This window comes from Acinonyx jubatus, chromosome B2 (assembly GCF_027475565.1).
Source record: "Acinonyx jubatus isolate Ajub_Pintada_27869175 chromosome B2, VMU_Ajub_asm_v1.0, whole genome shotgun sequence".
Taxonomy (NCBI): domain Eukaryota; kingdom Metazoa; phylum Chordata; class Mammalia; order Carnivora; family Felidae; genus Acinonyx; species Acinonyx jubatus.
In genome coordinates, this window is record NC_069385.1 from 54,430,488 (window position 1) to 54,445,566 (window position 15,079).

General features: G+C 42.4%; 1 protein-coding gene across 3 annotated transcripts in view; it reads right to left on the reverse strand.

Moving 5' to 3' along the window:
• Positions 1-15,079, reverse strand: part of SOBP (sine oculis binding protein homolog) — a 162,375-nt gene that overhangs the window by 58,162 nt on the left and 89,134 nt on the right. For 2 of the 3 annotated variants that reach the window (XM_027057157.2, XM_053222408.1), the window contains one exon: positions 7,879-7,974. The exons of the other annotated variant lie outside the window; for it this stretch is intronic. In XM_027057157.2, the coding sequence (XP_026912958.1) occupies positions 7,879-7,974 (96 nt within the window). The remainder of the gene's footprint in view (positions 1-7,878; positions 7,975-15,079) is intronic. 3 annotated transcript variants of the gene reach the window in all.

Below are 15,079 nucleotides of genomic sequence, written 5' to 3' on the forward strand. Positions count from 1 at the left end.
ATTTTGTGGTTTTTGCATGCATCTATGCACACTCAAGACTTTCAGATAACCTATTGCTAGAAAATGTGGCCAAGTGGTATGTATGATAGAATGTGCTTGAAAATCAGCAGCCTTGGGGTGCCTGGGTGGCTCAGTCAGTTAAGCATCTGACTTCAGCTCAGGTCACGATCTCACAGTTCATGGGTTCGAGCCATGCATGGGGCTCTGTGCTGACAGCTCGGAGCCTGGAGCCTGCTTCAGATTCTGTGTCTCCCTCTCTCTCTGCCCCTCCCCCACTCGTGCTCTGTCTCTGTCTCTGTCTCTGTCTCTCTCTCTCTCTCAAAAATAAACATTAAAAAAAGTAAAAAAAAAAAAGAAAAGAAGCAGCCCTAGAAGAAGTAATCATAATCACAACAACGCTGATTAAGTACCGACTACCAACTGTTCACCAAATACCGTTCCAAGAAACTTATGGGTGTTCATTCATTTGGACCCCACACCAACCCTCCTGGATGGATACTGTCCTCCTTTTACAGACCAGGACATGGACATTCTGTGACTTGCCCAAGGTCACACAGCCAATGGGTGGAGTGGCTGAGATTCCTGAATCTGAACCAAACAGTCTGGCTCAAGAGTCTAAGCTCTTCAGTACACCATACCATATTTTGAAAGTTTTATAGTCTTCTTCAAAAAAAGTATTCCAATATTTCAGTAATTTACAATTCAGCAGTAGCTGCTATGCAACTAATAGACATCTCTAGTGTCCTCAGCATAAACAGATAAGTAGGTAGATGTTCAAGGGTTTCTCTGAAGTTAAAATATTACATATGAGCTTCTAGCCAAACAAACTGAGAAGAGACTCTAGTTAGAGAATAAAGGCAGGTACTTCCAGCATCTGCCTAAAGATTTTGTTTAAACTGACGCCACTTTCCAGCTCTATTTTGTTAGTAATATGGCTAACACTGGTTGAATTTTTACTGTGTGCCAGGCATACCAAGATGCATACGTTTATACATGATCCCATTTACTCCTCAAAACAACCCTATACCGGTACATACTGTGTGTATTCTCATTTTGTAGGTAAAGACAGTGAAGCTCAGAGCAGACAGGAACTTGCCCAGGTTGCACAGGTGGCATGTCTAGAGCAGGAATTGGGATGCCCACTCTCATCCACCACACCACATTGTCTCCCTTGGAGAACACAGGGTCCTTGACACCTCTCTCTGGCTCTAAGAGCCACTGTTCTGTACTATGTGAGAAGCCAGTATGAAAACCAAACCATTATGCCTCTGACTTTTTTTGTGCAATGGCCCTGAAACTAGAAAGTTTTTCTGTGAAAATCCAAAGATTTTCCTGTGATGAAAAAGGGAACCTGCTGGGGACCAAGGGTCTCTGATCAAATCGAGGGTCCCTAGCCCCAAGAAATGTCCTTGTACCAGTGCAGAAGCTGGGGAACTCTAGCCCTTACCCAAATGGCTTCTCTCCCAAATAAAGAAACTAAAAAGAGAGAGTTAAAATAAGTTTGCCTCGGTGGAGAGATGGGGAATGAAGCGAGATGGTCTACAGCAGTATAGAGGGTCTTTGTACAGGAGAAGAAGAAAGCTCTGAACCACGAGAACACAGCAGCAATGGAGCCAAGAGGCTAGAAAGAAAGAGAAGCAGCAAACCCAGCTGGAGAACAAAGTGAAACAATAACACTGGTGGAAACAGAGAGATGTGCAAGTGAAATACAACAGCCCAAGCAGAATGCATCCCTTCTGCCTCTGTTAAAGAAGAGGGGTGCCTGGGTGGCTCAGTAGGTTAAGCAACTGACTCCTGATTCCGGCTCAGGTCATGATCTCATGATCTTGAGATCAAGCCCTGCATTGGGCTCTGCACTGAGTATGGAGCCTGCTTGGGATTCTCTCTCTCTCTGCCCCTCCTCTGCTCTGCTCTCTCTTTCAAATTAAATAAAGAAAAACTTAAAAAAGAAAAAAAGGAGAGATGGTCTTGTTGCAGGGCATAATTGTGCCACCTCTGTTGGAACTTCCCCTTGCTTAGCCTAATACTGGTCCTTTTCTTTATAAAAAGTTCTATTTTTCTAAAACATATTTCAAAAAAACTGTAGGAGCACAGGAATAGCCCCAGACTAAAGGGATCTGGAGGGTGGGTATAAAAATGATGGGACAGGCCAACTCTCTCTAGACAGCAAGCAGTCCCTGGGGTTTTCTGGGTCATTTTACACTTTTGGGGCTGTTACAGTTACTATTTCAGGAAACTGGTACACAGCATACTACATACACAAATGTCATATGATATTTTGTTTGATGTGACGGAAGTCCAAGTGTGTCACCACGAATTTACATTCTCGGTGCTTTGTGCCGCTCAGCTGTAACATCAAAGCAATTGTGTGACTTCAAGTTGAGCCAGGGCATGAATCTGGCTTTCTGTTAAACCAAGTGTTAAGGGGAGGGTCTTTGGTTTATACCCCCTATTTTAAAAAGCTTATCAAGCTTCAAGTGAAATGTGGCAGTTTATATCACCTTTTGGGGGTCCTCCTTAAGTCCTCATGATCCAGCTGGAAAATCCTAGCCAACAGTTAATATATGACTGCAATCCCAGAATTTCGCCTCACTGCTGTTAGGAGGCCAACATATATATACTCATGAACTAGGCTGGGTTGCAAAGAGATCTGATTTTGTTTTTAAATAAATACATTTAGAACCAGGGACTTGGAAGTAAAGAACCCAAGTCACTATTGGCATTGTGGGTTTTTTGTTTTTTTGTTTTACCTTAAGGACTTTCTAAACTAGATCTGATTGTCTGCGTCTTGCAAGGTTGTGCTGAGCAGGGAGGGAAGAGCACAGTGCATAACCCAGAGTCATTTGTTTTATGTGTACCTAGTCCCAAAGCTCCAATTCCCAATTTAATCCATGTCAATGGATTCTTTCTAGCCAGAAAAGTGGGGAACTAAAGTCTTTACAAAACAAACAAACAAACAAACGAGCAAAAAAGCATATTTGTTTACAATCTTCCAGCAGAATAAAATGGGGATGAGGTGGGTACAGGGTAGAGGGACAGATGAAACAAGATTAATAGTTAACACTTGTTAAAGCTAGGTGATACATACATGGGGGGGGGTCATTATATCACTCTCTTTACTCTTGTATGTGTTAGTAATTTTCCATGATAATTTATTTTAATCCATAGAAGTACTAGGAATTTCCATAAAGTACAGCTACTGAAGTCCAGGCTTGATAGGATGCTGTAAGTTATTGAAACCTGGGCAAAAGAATCAGCCTGTTAGCTCACCCCCTTATCCTTCAGGTTCTCTACACTCCTGCCAGTTCAGATGCCACCTGTGGGTGAGTCACCTGGTCTGTACTTTCCCACCTCCTTGCCTTTGCCATGCTATTTTCCTCTGCTTAGAATGCCCCCTTTCCTAACACCTCAGCTCCAACTATCCAAATCCAACCTATGGAAGGCCTTGATAGAAGGCATCCTCCTCCTTTGTTAAGTCTCGAATTACTACATATGGAAAGAATCTCCTCTTCCTTTGAACTCCGGAACTTTGCTGGTGCTCTCTTGGGCACAGCCAACTGTGTAACGATAACATTCGTGAGAATAAGAAGAATCATAATAATAGCAGCTAGTACATACTATACTGAATGTTACTATGTACCAGGCATTTTAAATATGTCATCACTTTCCTTACAATATCTTCTGAGGTTATTACCTTGTATTATCACACCCTACAGATGAAGATCTGAGGTTCAGAGAGGTCTAAGAGGATCCACTGTGACGTGACACCAGATGTGTCACCATAAATTTTACGCCGCTGTGCATATGATCCTTAGTGATACCACCAGAGTAATAGAGTATAAATTAAAGTCTGGCTGGGGCAAAATTCTAACCTTCAGGAAGACCTGAGAGCCCACATTCCTGATGACTACAATAGTGTATGTGCCTATTCTTTCTACTGAACTGCAAGCTCCTTCAGGGAAAGGACTATATCTTTTTCTGTTTTTGTGTCCCCCATAAGCACTGTCTAGTACAATGCCATGTATATAGAAGATACTCGATAACATCTAGCGGACTGAACAATGTATTGATACAAAGCAGTTCTGTACAACAGTTCTGCCTAAGGACTATGTCCACCTGTTGCAATCCAGCTCTTGTCTACCTTCACCAGGAAATGAGATGGACAAATAGCCCATGCAAGAACTGCCTACGCGTCTCTCCTCCCACCACCTCTGTCCACGGGCCACAAAACTAAAATGGTTTTCATCTTTTCCCTACACTGGCATCACAAATGACCAGAAAGAAGTCTTCCCTGATGCTATTTTTTGTAGCCTCCCAGTTGTGGACTCCCTCTCCCACCACCCTCTGCAAAATTCCCACCCCTAATAGCCTTAGGAAAGGCCAAAGGGAGTCAGATTGTCTCTCAGTGATGACTCAGGAAGCTGGAACTGAGCAAGACAGGCTGATTTCCCTCTTGAGTTTCCTTTCTCTTATTTCTCCTTTCAGACTGCTTAAACCTGTATTCTTTCCAACCAAATTACACTACGTTGCTGCTGCTGTTCTTTGACTATATTTTGACCTCCCTCTTGAATGCAGTGATGTTCTCTGGACTGGCCCTCAGAACACCTGGGGAGTAGGCTTGGTCGCCTTCAGTTCCGTCCCCTAAACTCTCACAACATTGCTCTTCTTCTAGCTACAGGTCTTCTCCCTCCAAGGACCCAGCTTCTGCTGTATTTCTGCAAGGTCTTACTCCCAGCTGGCTTTTAAGAACTGAGAAAGTCCTAGCTGATGAGTAGGTGTGAGTTCATCACATGATAAATGTCCTCTTCTCAACTATAGCTCTTAATCCAATTCCCACCATCAATATGAGCATTGTAGTAGAGGAAAAGAAGAGAAGAGAAGGCCTTCTAGTCCCGAAAGAATGAGGCAATAACGGTAAAGGGACCAGCAACGGGGGTGAAATTTGGGGCAGAGGCCAGTCACCTGTGGCTGGCTCTAAATGTTCCCTCTTCCGGACTCCCCTAAGCCATGCTGCTGGAGTGTTAATGTGATGTGAATTTCCAGTTTTTTTTTTTTTTAATTGAAAGTTATTTGCCTTGGTCATAAATTTAGCTACGTCAGCAAAATACCCTGGGGTGTGTCTGTGTGTGTGTGTGTGTGTGTGCACACACACACGCACATGGTACCTATCTGTGAAGAGGTAGATGGGGGCCATGCTGAATTGTGTTATATCAAACAGTACTCATGCTTTATCTAATGTCACTCATCTTGACAGCACTGCATTTTCAAAATTAATAAAAAGCATAAGGAAGCTGTTGCACAATCACCAACCAGAGAATCTTGGCCACCAAGCTAAATATCTAGTCATCTGTGTTGTACATTAAGTGTGAAGGCACATATCACAGTTGGGGATTTAAATGGAAAAATCAATACCCTTCAGGAATCTGCAGTTGCACAGCAGATTTTTCTATCTGCCAATGCTTTGTTTGTCAGTGCCTTCTGATTACACATACTTGTGCATTCCAGGCATCGATTTTGCTTTATTTCTGTTTAGGCTACTTAACCCTCTTCCAAGCAGCAGAGGCTGGGGGTGTGGGAGAGAGGGCAGAGAAAATAAACAGTCACTAATACAAGTCTGAGTCAATGTCCAGTCCACCTGGCCGGGGCACTTTCTGTCAGTCCCTATATGTAGCCATGTGTCCTGATCATCTGCGAGCCTAGAAGTAACCTATTCCCCTCGTGTTTTCTTCCAAGGGCCATTGGCAACCCTGACAAAGTTCCTCCACTTCCCAAACCCACCCCTGCTCTTGCTATGGTGAACTATGCAAGGTGGCTCTGAAGCTAAGAAAGTACTTTGGAGCAGGACTTGCAATCTTTTTTCATGAAGTCTTTAAAAATTTGCTCTAAACTGCACTAAGAAAACTCCAAGGACTGCCTATTTCTCACTTAAGAATGTTCTAGCTTTTTCATATAGAAGCATCACTTTTCCCAGCCTCATATCCAGCCAAATACCACTGCTTTTCTTGTAGTTGAAAAAATTAAATTTCTCCTCAGAGAAATAAGCTTCCTTGTTTTCTTCTCTTTATTCTCCTTTTTCTTTTGTCACAAAAAAACTATGCTGATGAAAATAAAGCATTTCTTACAGTGACTAAAAGGACAAAGATTGTACACATCTCTCAAAACTACTGCTAATACACTACTGTGTCTAAGCATAGCAATGATTAAACATACATTTTCTCTAAAGGTAGCTGGAAAAGATGTTCACATATATATTTTACTTCCTCCTGTATGAACCGACCACAACCAGGACTCAGCACGTTCGTTTTAGCAATAAATATTTTTTAAAAATCAACTATGGCATATTAATTTTAACTGTTTCTCTAAAAAGAAGTAAGATACTCCCCAAAGCATTTTGATACCAAACATAGCATTAATGGCCCCTACGGTCTTCTGCTGGATAACTATGGTTACAGAGGGAAGTATTAAAAGGGAAATGGATGAAAACGATTTCCCCAAAATAGGTCATGCTAGGAGGCCTGGAAGCTTAAGAGCCCTCAGGTAAAATATAAGGTGAGTTAAATCATCAGAAAGCAAACAAACAAGCAAACAAACAAAAAAAAGCAACTGCATTGATAAGCAGCGAATTTGCCTGCGGACTGATTGGTCAAGGGGCTAGACACACAGCATGAGTGGCGCTATTGTAACCATGCAGTTTATGGAGCTGGGGGGAAAAGAGTTTCTCACTGTCAACATCTAGCTGCTGCGGCTAGGATGGGTAAGAACTGTATTTTTCTCTCTTCTCCTGCTCTTTGGACACTTTGTTTTTAATGAACAGTTGGTATCAGAGCTAAGTCCAAAGACTGTTACATGTGGGATTTCCTAATGCGGAGACCTGGCAGAGCTGTTCGGTGTTCAGCCAAAACACTAAATAGAAATGAGACTACCTCAAAATGTAACAACGGAGCATCCTCATTCTCTTTCAGTGTTTTCATTTAGTTGGAGCAAATGTTTTGCTTTAATGCAATTGAAAAGAAAAGAACATTTAGGGACAACATAGCTAGATCCCTCATAAAGCTTCATTTTCAAAAGCAAGTGTTTAAATATCTAAATAAATGACAATTCATTCTCTGTTTACTTTAGGTAAACAGCAAATGCATCGCGGAGTACTCATTTTCAAAAGCTAATCAAGAACATTAGGTCCCGACAGATTCATTTAATAGAAATATAATAGGCATTTCTTCTTGCTTTTCATCTTGTCTTGCTGTAAATGCTAAAATGAACAGCAAATTAACCCTGCGTTGGAACAGAGTCCCTGTCACAGCTGATACCCCCTCTCTCGCGACTTGTAAACATCCCCGCATCCTGTCGCTGCTTTGACTTCTCCTACAGAGGAAAGACGAAAGTGCCTGATTGAGTTTGGCAAGAGAGTGTAGGAACACTTGAATCCTAAAGGGAGTACTGCGTGTCAACTCTGCTATCTTTCCCAGCAGAACAAAATATTACCATGCTGTCTCCTAAAATAGTGTACAATTAGGAAGGAGGAGGAGGAGTGGAGGTGGGATTGTTTTGTTTTTTTTTTTCCAAGCTACATATATCGACTGTCTTTCTCTCCATTTTTAACTTTACTAGCCATTCTCCAAATGGCTGGTTATAAACTACTATACAGAACAAGCTAACAAAGACAGGGCCATCCACGCTCTATAATCAGATATAAAAGATTTGCACACAATCTGAGATCTTATAGTTAATATTCAGTGATATCAGAATTAGCATTTAGAACTCTATACAGAAAAACTGTAATACTTCATAAATGATGTAATAATGAACAAACCCTTTCAAAAACTGTTTTCACTGTGCTAAAGTAACATTCTAGACTTGTTGTAAGTATGTTATTCTTACAAGTAGTTCGCAGTTATTCTTGAAGGCAAGCCTTGGAGTTTCCTTAGCATAGTGCTGCTGGGGGAAATTTTCAGCTTGTCCATCTTCATCTCTAGCCTGAAGGGAAATATAATGGCCTATTTAGGGACTTAACAAATAATGGAAGAAAAAAAAAAAGCTAAAAGCATAACAGCTCAGACCATTAAACAAACGGGAATCCAGAAATAACAACATTATTAAGAAGTTTGTTTAAATACGCAGTACGCCTTTTAGATGTCAAAATTCGGGGTTTATTTTTCTTGACGTAGTTTGGTTTCGACATGCAAATTCACTGTGGTGTGATATTTTAAATGATATGAAGCAAACCAAAATCAAATAGTTTCGTTGGCAATTAACCACCACTTTGGTCTTCCAGTGGCTTTCGTTGCACATTGAGGATTATATGACATACGTACGTGTTTAAACTTTTTGGCATGCTTAAGCAATCTCTAGATAACGCACTTTAAGAAAATTCTAATAGCAAGGCCACAAGAAAAGCAGTTTGCATCGTTATATTTTGCATCGTAATACTATTAGAGATAAACTGATTCCCCTTGATTTTTAAATAAAGATCTGAAAGGAGCAATGATCTAGTAAGAACAATGATTCTTCAATCGAATGCAGTAAAAAAAAAAAAAAAAAAGATTTAATTAAGAAGCTGCATTAAAAGTTACTAGTTATTTTGATCTACACTGTTAATTAAGAAAGCTGAAGTTTAAATGGAGACATTAACAGAACCCATTAGCAATACCGCTTGCATACAGTCTTGTCCTCCTAATCTCCATCCGTTTCTGGTTTGGAGTGGGAGAGGGGGAGAGGTAGGTGAAAGGAGGTGTGTCTGCAGCACACTCATTAAACCATTCATTTGGGTGACACTTGCACCTCGCTCTGCTCTCATCTCATCTTAGCCCTAACTGCTCCCCCTTTCCTGGCCTCCTGAAATTCACAGCTGAGCTGTCTCCCTCACATATGGCTTGCATATAATTATGCATATTCCAGTTTGCGCTGCATTAAAATGATGAGCTCCTGGCTCCCTGCCAGCTGATTTTAAAAAGCCCAAGTGAAGTAGGAAAAAGGAGAGAAACACAGGGAGAGCCGCACAGGAAGCAGCAGGTAGTTCTGTCGGCTGTCTCTTTAGATAAAATGTATGTCTGGCACCAAGGGAACAGCTGAGAACTACCTGTTGTGATGTATGGATCGAGGAGGAGAAAACAATGAGCGTATGTCTGGGGCACAGCGATGACAGCACTTGGGTGGTGTTTCTCCTTTAATGGAGTGAAATTTGCTGGCTGACAAGTATCACTCAGAGCTCCTCGGCTAGAAGAGGGATCGTCGTTTTAGAAACGGAGCCGTATTTTGTACATTTAAGGATGTATAGCTTGTTTTTTAACAAAGCCTTCTGCTACTTATTACAGGGAGGGAACTGGATGGAATTTGGAAATGGAATGTCATGGGCAGTAATATTTGGGTTACAAGAAGTTGGTGGGAGAAGAGAATTGCTCTGTTTTGGTTTCATTTTTGAAATGCATGAACATCTCTGGGATTGAGTGCCTTTTTATTATACCTTTTATCCCCCCCTACCAAATCAAAGTAAAATAAAAATGCAGTTATAGGACTGGACTACATGCGACAGAAAGCGTAAGCTTTGTTCACGTTCAGTGGTTATCAAGGCACTGAAAGCAATGATGCTCCTTCTCACAGCGTCTCACAGCGTCAGCTCTCCTCTGCAGCTACATCTGGGCTTAAGTTAATATAGTCTTAAATGGGGCCCACTTTAAAGTGGAGTGTATAAATAAAAGGCAGCTGGAGGAAAAACAATAAGATGCCAGTGGGTACCAACGATGCTAGATTCTTCTATTCTCTGTAAGTGTGTTTTAAGCCACTCTGTGAGGTCTCTTGACGGCTGATGCTACATCTACTTCGTCTTTCCTATTCTGCCATTTCCAGTGCCTTACTTTTAGCTGGTGCTTAACAAACGTTTAAGTGATGAAGAAAAAAAAAAGCCCCATACATGGATAGTAACTAGACCTTACTATAAACAACTCTATAGAAAATGCCACCTCGAAATATGCTAAAGTTGGTGGTTAGGTTTATTATATTCCTGATGCACTATGATACATATGCTTGGAAACACACTTAGCATATAGTTTACGAGGGCTACTATTTACATATATATGTCTATATTCAATATACATGTATCTTGTGTATAAATATTCATAAGGTGGAATATGTTTATTATGCATGTACTATGTGTACACATTCATACACACCAGATGCCTAGGGATATTTTCAACATTAGTGGCAAAAATACATCCATTCCACTTACACGTAAGGTGATCACAATGCTTTTTATGTTTTTAAAGGACAGGAAATAATCCCATTGTCTAATATTTGAAGGTGCTTCCTCAAAGGAGCTAAAGATTTCATATAAAGACTCATAATTTATGAGGTGGAATAAAACAGCCATGGAAGAGAAAGGAGAGGGAGATTGAGAGGGTTGGAAGTGAAGAGAGAAAGCCAGAGATTTGCTTCTTTATGGAGCTGTCTATTTGCCTCTCCATCAAACCCATGGCCCTTGGAATGGTCTGCCTCTCACAAGCCATCTGATGCCAGAGTGCAAGACGTTCCATCCTGCAGCCATTTGCCGCATTGCCACCATGTGCCACAGAGCTGGGAAGCATACAACATGCTAGAACCCCCAGCACCGTCTCCCTCACGTGTGTGTGCACACATTGAGCACTCACCCGCCTCTCGCCAGAGTAATTCCTTTTGCATTCTAAAGGGTTTTTTAGTGTAAATTTTAAAACTACTATTCCTAGACTAAGTGAAATTAAGTGCATTCAGCGAGGGCAATAATTCTCCACTCTTGACTGCATACTAGAAGCATCTGGGGTGGCTTTTTAACATTGGAGCCTATCCTGCCCCCTCCTGTCCCACTTTTTTCCAAGACTCTGATTTAATTGGTCCAGCATGGGGCCCGGACATGGGTGTTTTTTAAAAAGCTCTGGGGTGATTGTAATGTACAAGCAGGGCTGAGAACCATTGATCTAAGGAGTGTGCCCAGAGGAGGGGTATCAAGAGGAGGCCCTTGGCACAGTGTCGGCAGAATGTTCTCTAACCACATCCCGACCCCACTAGAGTGAACTGCTATGCAACACTAAGAGGATGTAGGATATGGCCCCTGGGATGGGTCTTATTATAAAGACTCCAGAGATGACACGGCTAGCTGATCGCAGGCAAAAACATCCCTTATTTTAGTTCTTGGCATGACAAATAATATTGGAAGAACTACTAGACCAGCTCCCCAAAAGGCCTTTCTGAACCTCTATAACCAAGTCAAAAATCCCCATGTGCCCTCGCTTTGACTTGACACAGGTACAACTTTACACCGGTTGGTGTGATTTTTTTGTCTTCTCTGCAAAGTAGCACGCTTCCTAAGGGCAGAGATAGTGCCTGGTTCCTCACCTCTGGACCTTCAGCCCCAGCCACTGCATGGTACACGGTAAGTGCTCTGTGGGAATGAGTTCTGTTTTCATTCCTGCAACTCGATGGCAATGTTAGACAAAAATCCTAGTAGAGTCATTTTATAACCTGTTATATATTGAAGTCAGTGCTTTCTGCCTCTGCCCCATCTGGGCTGGCAGACAATGGCATATCGAGGCAGGGCTGCGTAAGCCCTGCAGACATTCAGCATCTCTGGTCATGGTAAAAACATGAAGCAGAATGACTTTTAGTTGTTTTCTTTTATTGTTCTTAAATTCTTCACAGACCATGAGCTCTGTCACTGCCTTTCTTGGGGCAGACCACCCCACTGCCAGCTCTTGGCATCTCCTGGGGCCCGGAGACCTGTGTTGATGTCTGTTGATGTCTGACTTTGTTCTGGAGTGACCAGTTCTGACAGAAGGAATGCCAAGATACATGATGAACTAATTCTCTCCATGTGTCTTATTCTCAGCAGCTTTATTCTGACTAATATGCTGGATATTTATGCCAACTATGGGGAAAAGCAAACGGGAAGCTTTTTTTTTTTTTTTTTTTTTTTTTTTTTACATTTTACTACAAATGCGATCGTCAAACCAAAGGTACATTTCTTATCTACTATTCTAAGAAGACTCCACCTCTTGCTATAAAATAGAAGTAGAAATCCTTCAGTTAAACTGCAGAAAGTAAATATCCTTCATTTAAACTGCAAGGGGATTTCCCCATCTTGCTGACAGTCATGTTGTGCCTACCATTTGAATAAATATTAGATTATGTGCGACACTTAGACCCATTGCCTCTCTACCTCAAAAATCTCCGGCTTAAACAAATTCATATTCACCTCTCTCTCCCTTTCCCTTTTTTATTTTGATTCTTACATAGGGCAATCTTTGGTTCTCTTTCAAAGAATTCACTTCTTCCTTCGGGCCAAAGCTTTGGTGTCATGTACATCTTCAAGCAAGATCAGCATGTTTTCTCCTCGAGAGTCTCCCTTAGAAAAGGTGGAACATTCTAAAATCAGCTCCACCGGCCTATACCCCAGAAAAGTGAGATTTTTCTGACTCAACAAAAAGGTTAACACTGCTGCCATTTAAGTGGAAAGATAACTACGCTTCCCAGTTAAGACCTCCCTGTGATGAATGGGAGTTTACACCTCTGTGTCGCCGTGATTTCAGAACTTTTTTGGAAAACAAGAGAAGGTTCTGCCTGGAACCAGAGTGGGGAGAGCACACAGAGCGTCTAGACTGAGCGTTCCGGTGCTGTGGCGGACTTGGCACACACCGGCTCACACACGTGGTGTCGTTACCAGACTTGAGAACATCAAAAATAGTGCATCTCCAAGTTGGGGGGGGGGGGTAAATTTAGAGATGAATAGTTGCAGAGAAAAACTTTCATTTTTTAGAACGCACTCTTTGAGCCAGGAGTAATAGAATTTCCGTTCAAAATTCAAGACAAAAGCACAGGGACACATCACCTCTGAAAACCCTTAGGATTTCATTTTCCGATTTCCGGTCCCATTTCCGGTCTGTCTTTCCTTAGCCAAATGCCTACATACATTTCTCTTGAAGAAACTCAGAAAGGAATAAACTGCAACTGTCATGTGTGTTGGGAACATCTCTGTGACCTTGGCATAAAGGTCAGCCCGGTTTCCAGGCCCCTCAGTGAAGTTCAGCCAGTGCTGGCCCTGGGCTAAAATGACACAAGGAGGCCTGTGGAGTGGCTCCTGCTTCTTCTGGATTACAGCTCAGCTATTCTCATCTTGATGGTCCAAACTCCTCACAACTGAATGCCCAGTTCCCTTCAACTGGATTCCTGTCCTTTACCCCCATTTTCTCTTTGTAAAACTAGATTCCATCTGTCCTCCCCCACTTCTCCTGGAAAATTCTTATACATCTTTTAAGCGTTCATTCAGTCTGCAGCTCCTTTAGGAAGCCATTCCAGACCTCTTCCTCCTGATCCTAACCCAGGCTCTGTACCCCTCTGTCTATATATTTATATGTATCAGCATTCCACCCATTGCATTGCATTATGACCATCTATGTGTGTATCTTCCCCACCAATCTGTGAGGTCCTTGAGTGCAGAAACTGTTCTATTCAGCTGCAAATCTCTAGAGCCTCATCTACTGCCTGGCATATTATAAAGACTCCATAAATGGTGAGTGAGTTAATGAATGAGTAATGAGTTCCTATCCTTCAACCCTAGCATCTGGACATTCTGCCTTGCACTCTAGTCCCCAGAGGTGAGTGCCCTGTCCCTGAACCTCAGGAATCATCTCCATACCTGAGTCTGAGCAGGCCTCTGCCACAGTTCTCTGATCACACCTGCCTCCCGCCTGGACCCTCACTGGCTACTCCATGCACTTCTGCCCAACACCTGTCCCTCCCACCTGGTTAGACACTAGCGTCTTAGCCTCACTTCAGATCTTGTACTCAATTTGGACTTAAGCCAATAATCATTTTGTCCGTGTTTCTCTCCTCTGCCTCCCCCTCTAACCTCTCGTTGTTGCTTAACAAATCCTCATCCCCAAAAGTCCATTCTCAGATTAACCAACCCAGGGCCTTGCTCCCTGTTACTGCTATCTCATCTGGTCATAGTGCCCCAAGTCAGTCTGGAACTCCTTGGTATAACTCATCTTGGTTATGACTCATGTCTTATCTTCCCTACCAGATTGGAAGCTGCTTAAGGGAAAATGGATGAAGCCCCCATGCTCAGCACAGTCCCTTGTACAACAAACAATCCTGTAAGTATATGTTGAACGGATTCATTAACCCTTTGCTCCTTCTTAAGCCAAGGTCCAGAAGCGTTCTGTTTTTCCCCACCCTGAATGGTCTGCCTCTACAAATGCATCCCCTTAAGTGTGAGTTGTTCCTATGCAAATATTCAAGTCAGTGAACATCAGATTGCAGAGAATGACATGGCTTGTGGACAGGATTATGTGTGCATGCAACTTGGGTAGAGAGCTTTCTCTCGCGCAGAGGACTCCCACCTGGCATCAGGCTCCCTGCTCTGGAGACACCCCAGGCACGCAGAAACATCAGTTTCTGGACCCAGGCATCTGCTCAATTCACGTTAGTACTAATTTTTGCGTCAGACTCCTTGGCCCTCCCTTTCATTAGCTTGTCATCAAAGATTGACTATGGGATTCCTGCAGTGGTGCTCTTTTACTTTGTTCTTTTAACAAAATGTATTTAAATTCCCATTTAGCAAGCAGGCAAAGGGAGAAGCTGTTTCCCCAGTGACGTTCCTCCTAATTCTCCATCCTCCATACCTGCCAGGCTCCTCTGACAGCTCCCACATCTCTGATGGATGAGATGGACTTATTTGCTGCAGCTATTTTTTCACTCCATGCAAACCTTTATATATATCATAAATTTTTAATATCCAATTTGGAGTCTTCAAAGAATAACGGTAACAAATATGCAACATGAAGATAATGGGAATCAAATCATGTTTATGGCCTCTAGGAGCATCTCCTTAAACGATGTCAGGTCAGAACCACTCAGAGCTGTGAGCGCGTGAGGCTACCGGGCTGATCTCGCGCCTGATTAATGGCTGCCCTTACTCAGGGGCCCTAATGGATTGCATGACAGTTACGGCAACAGATTCCACATCAGCCTGAAATACAGCTACCACACCAGCTAAAATATATCATGCTCATCCCAGCACATTACAGCTGTGTCCAGAAAAATCAGAGCAGTTGCT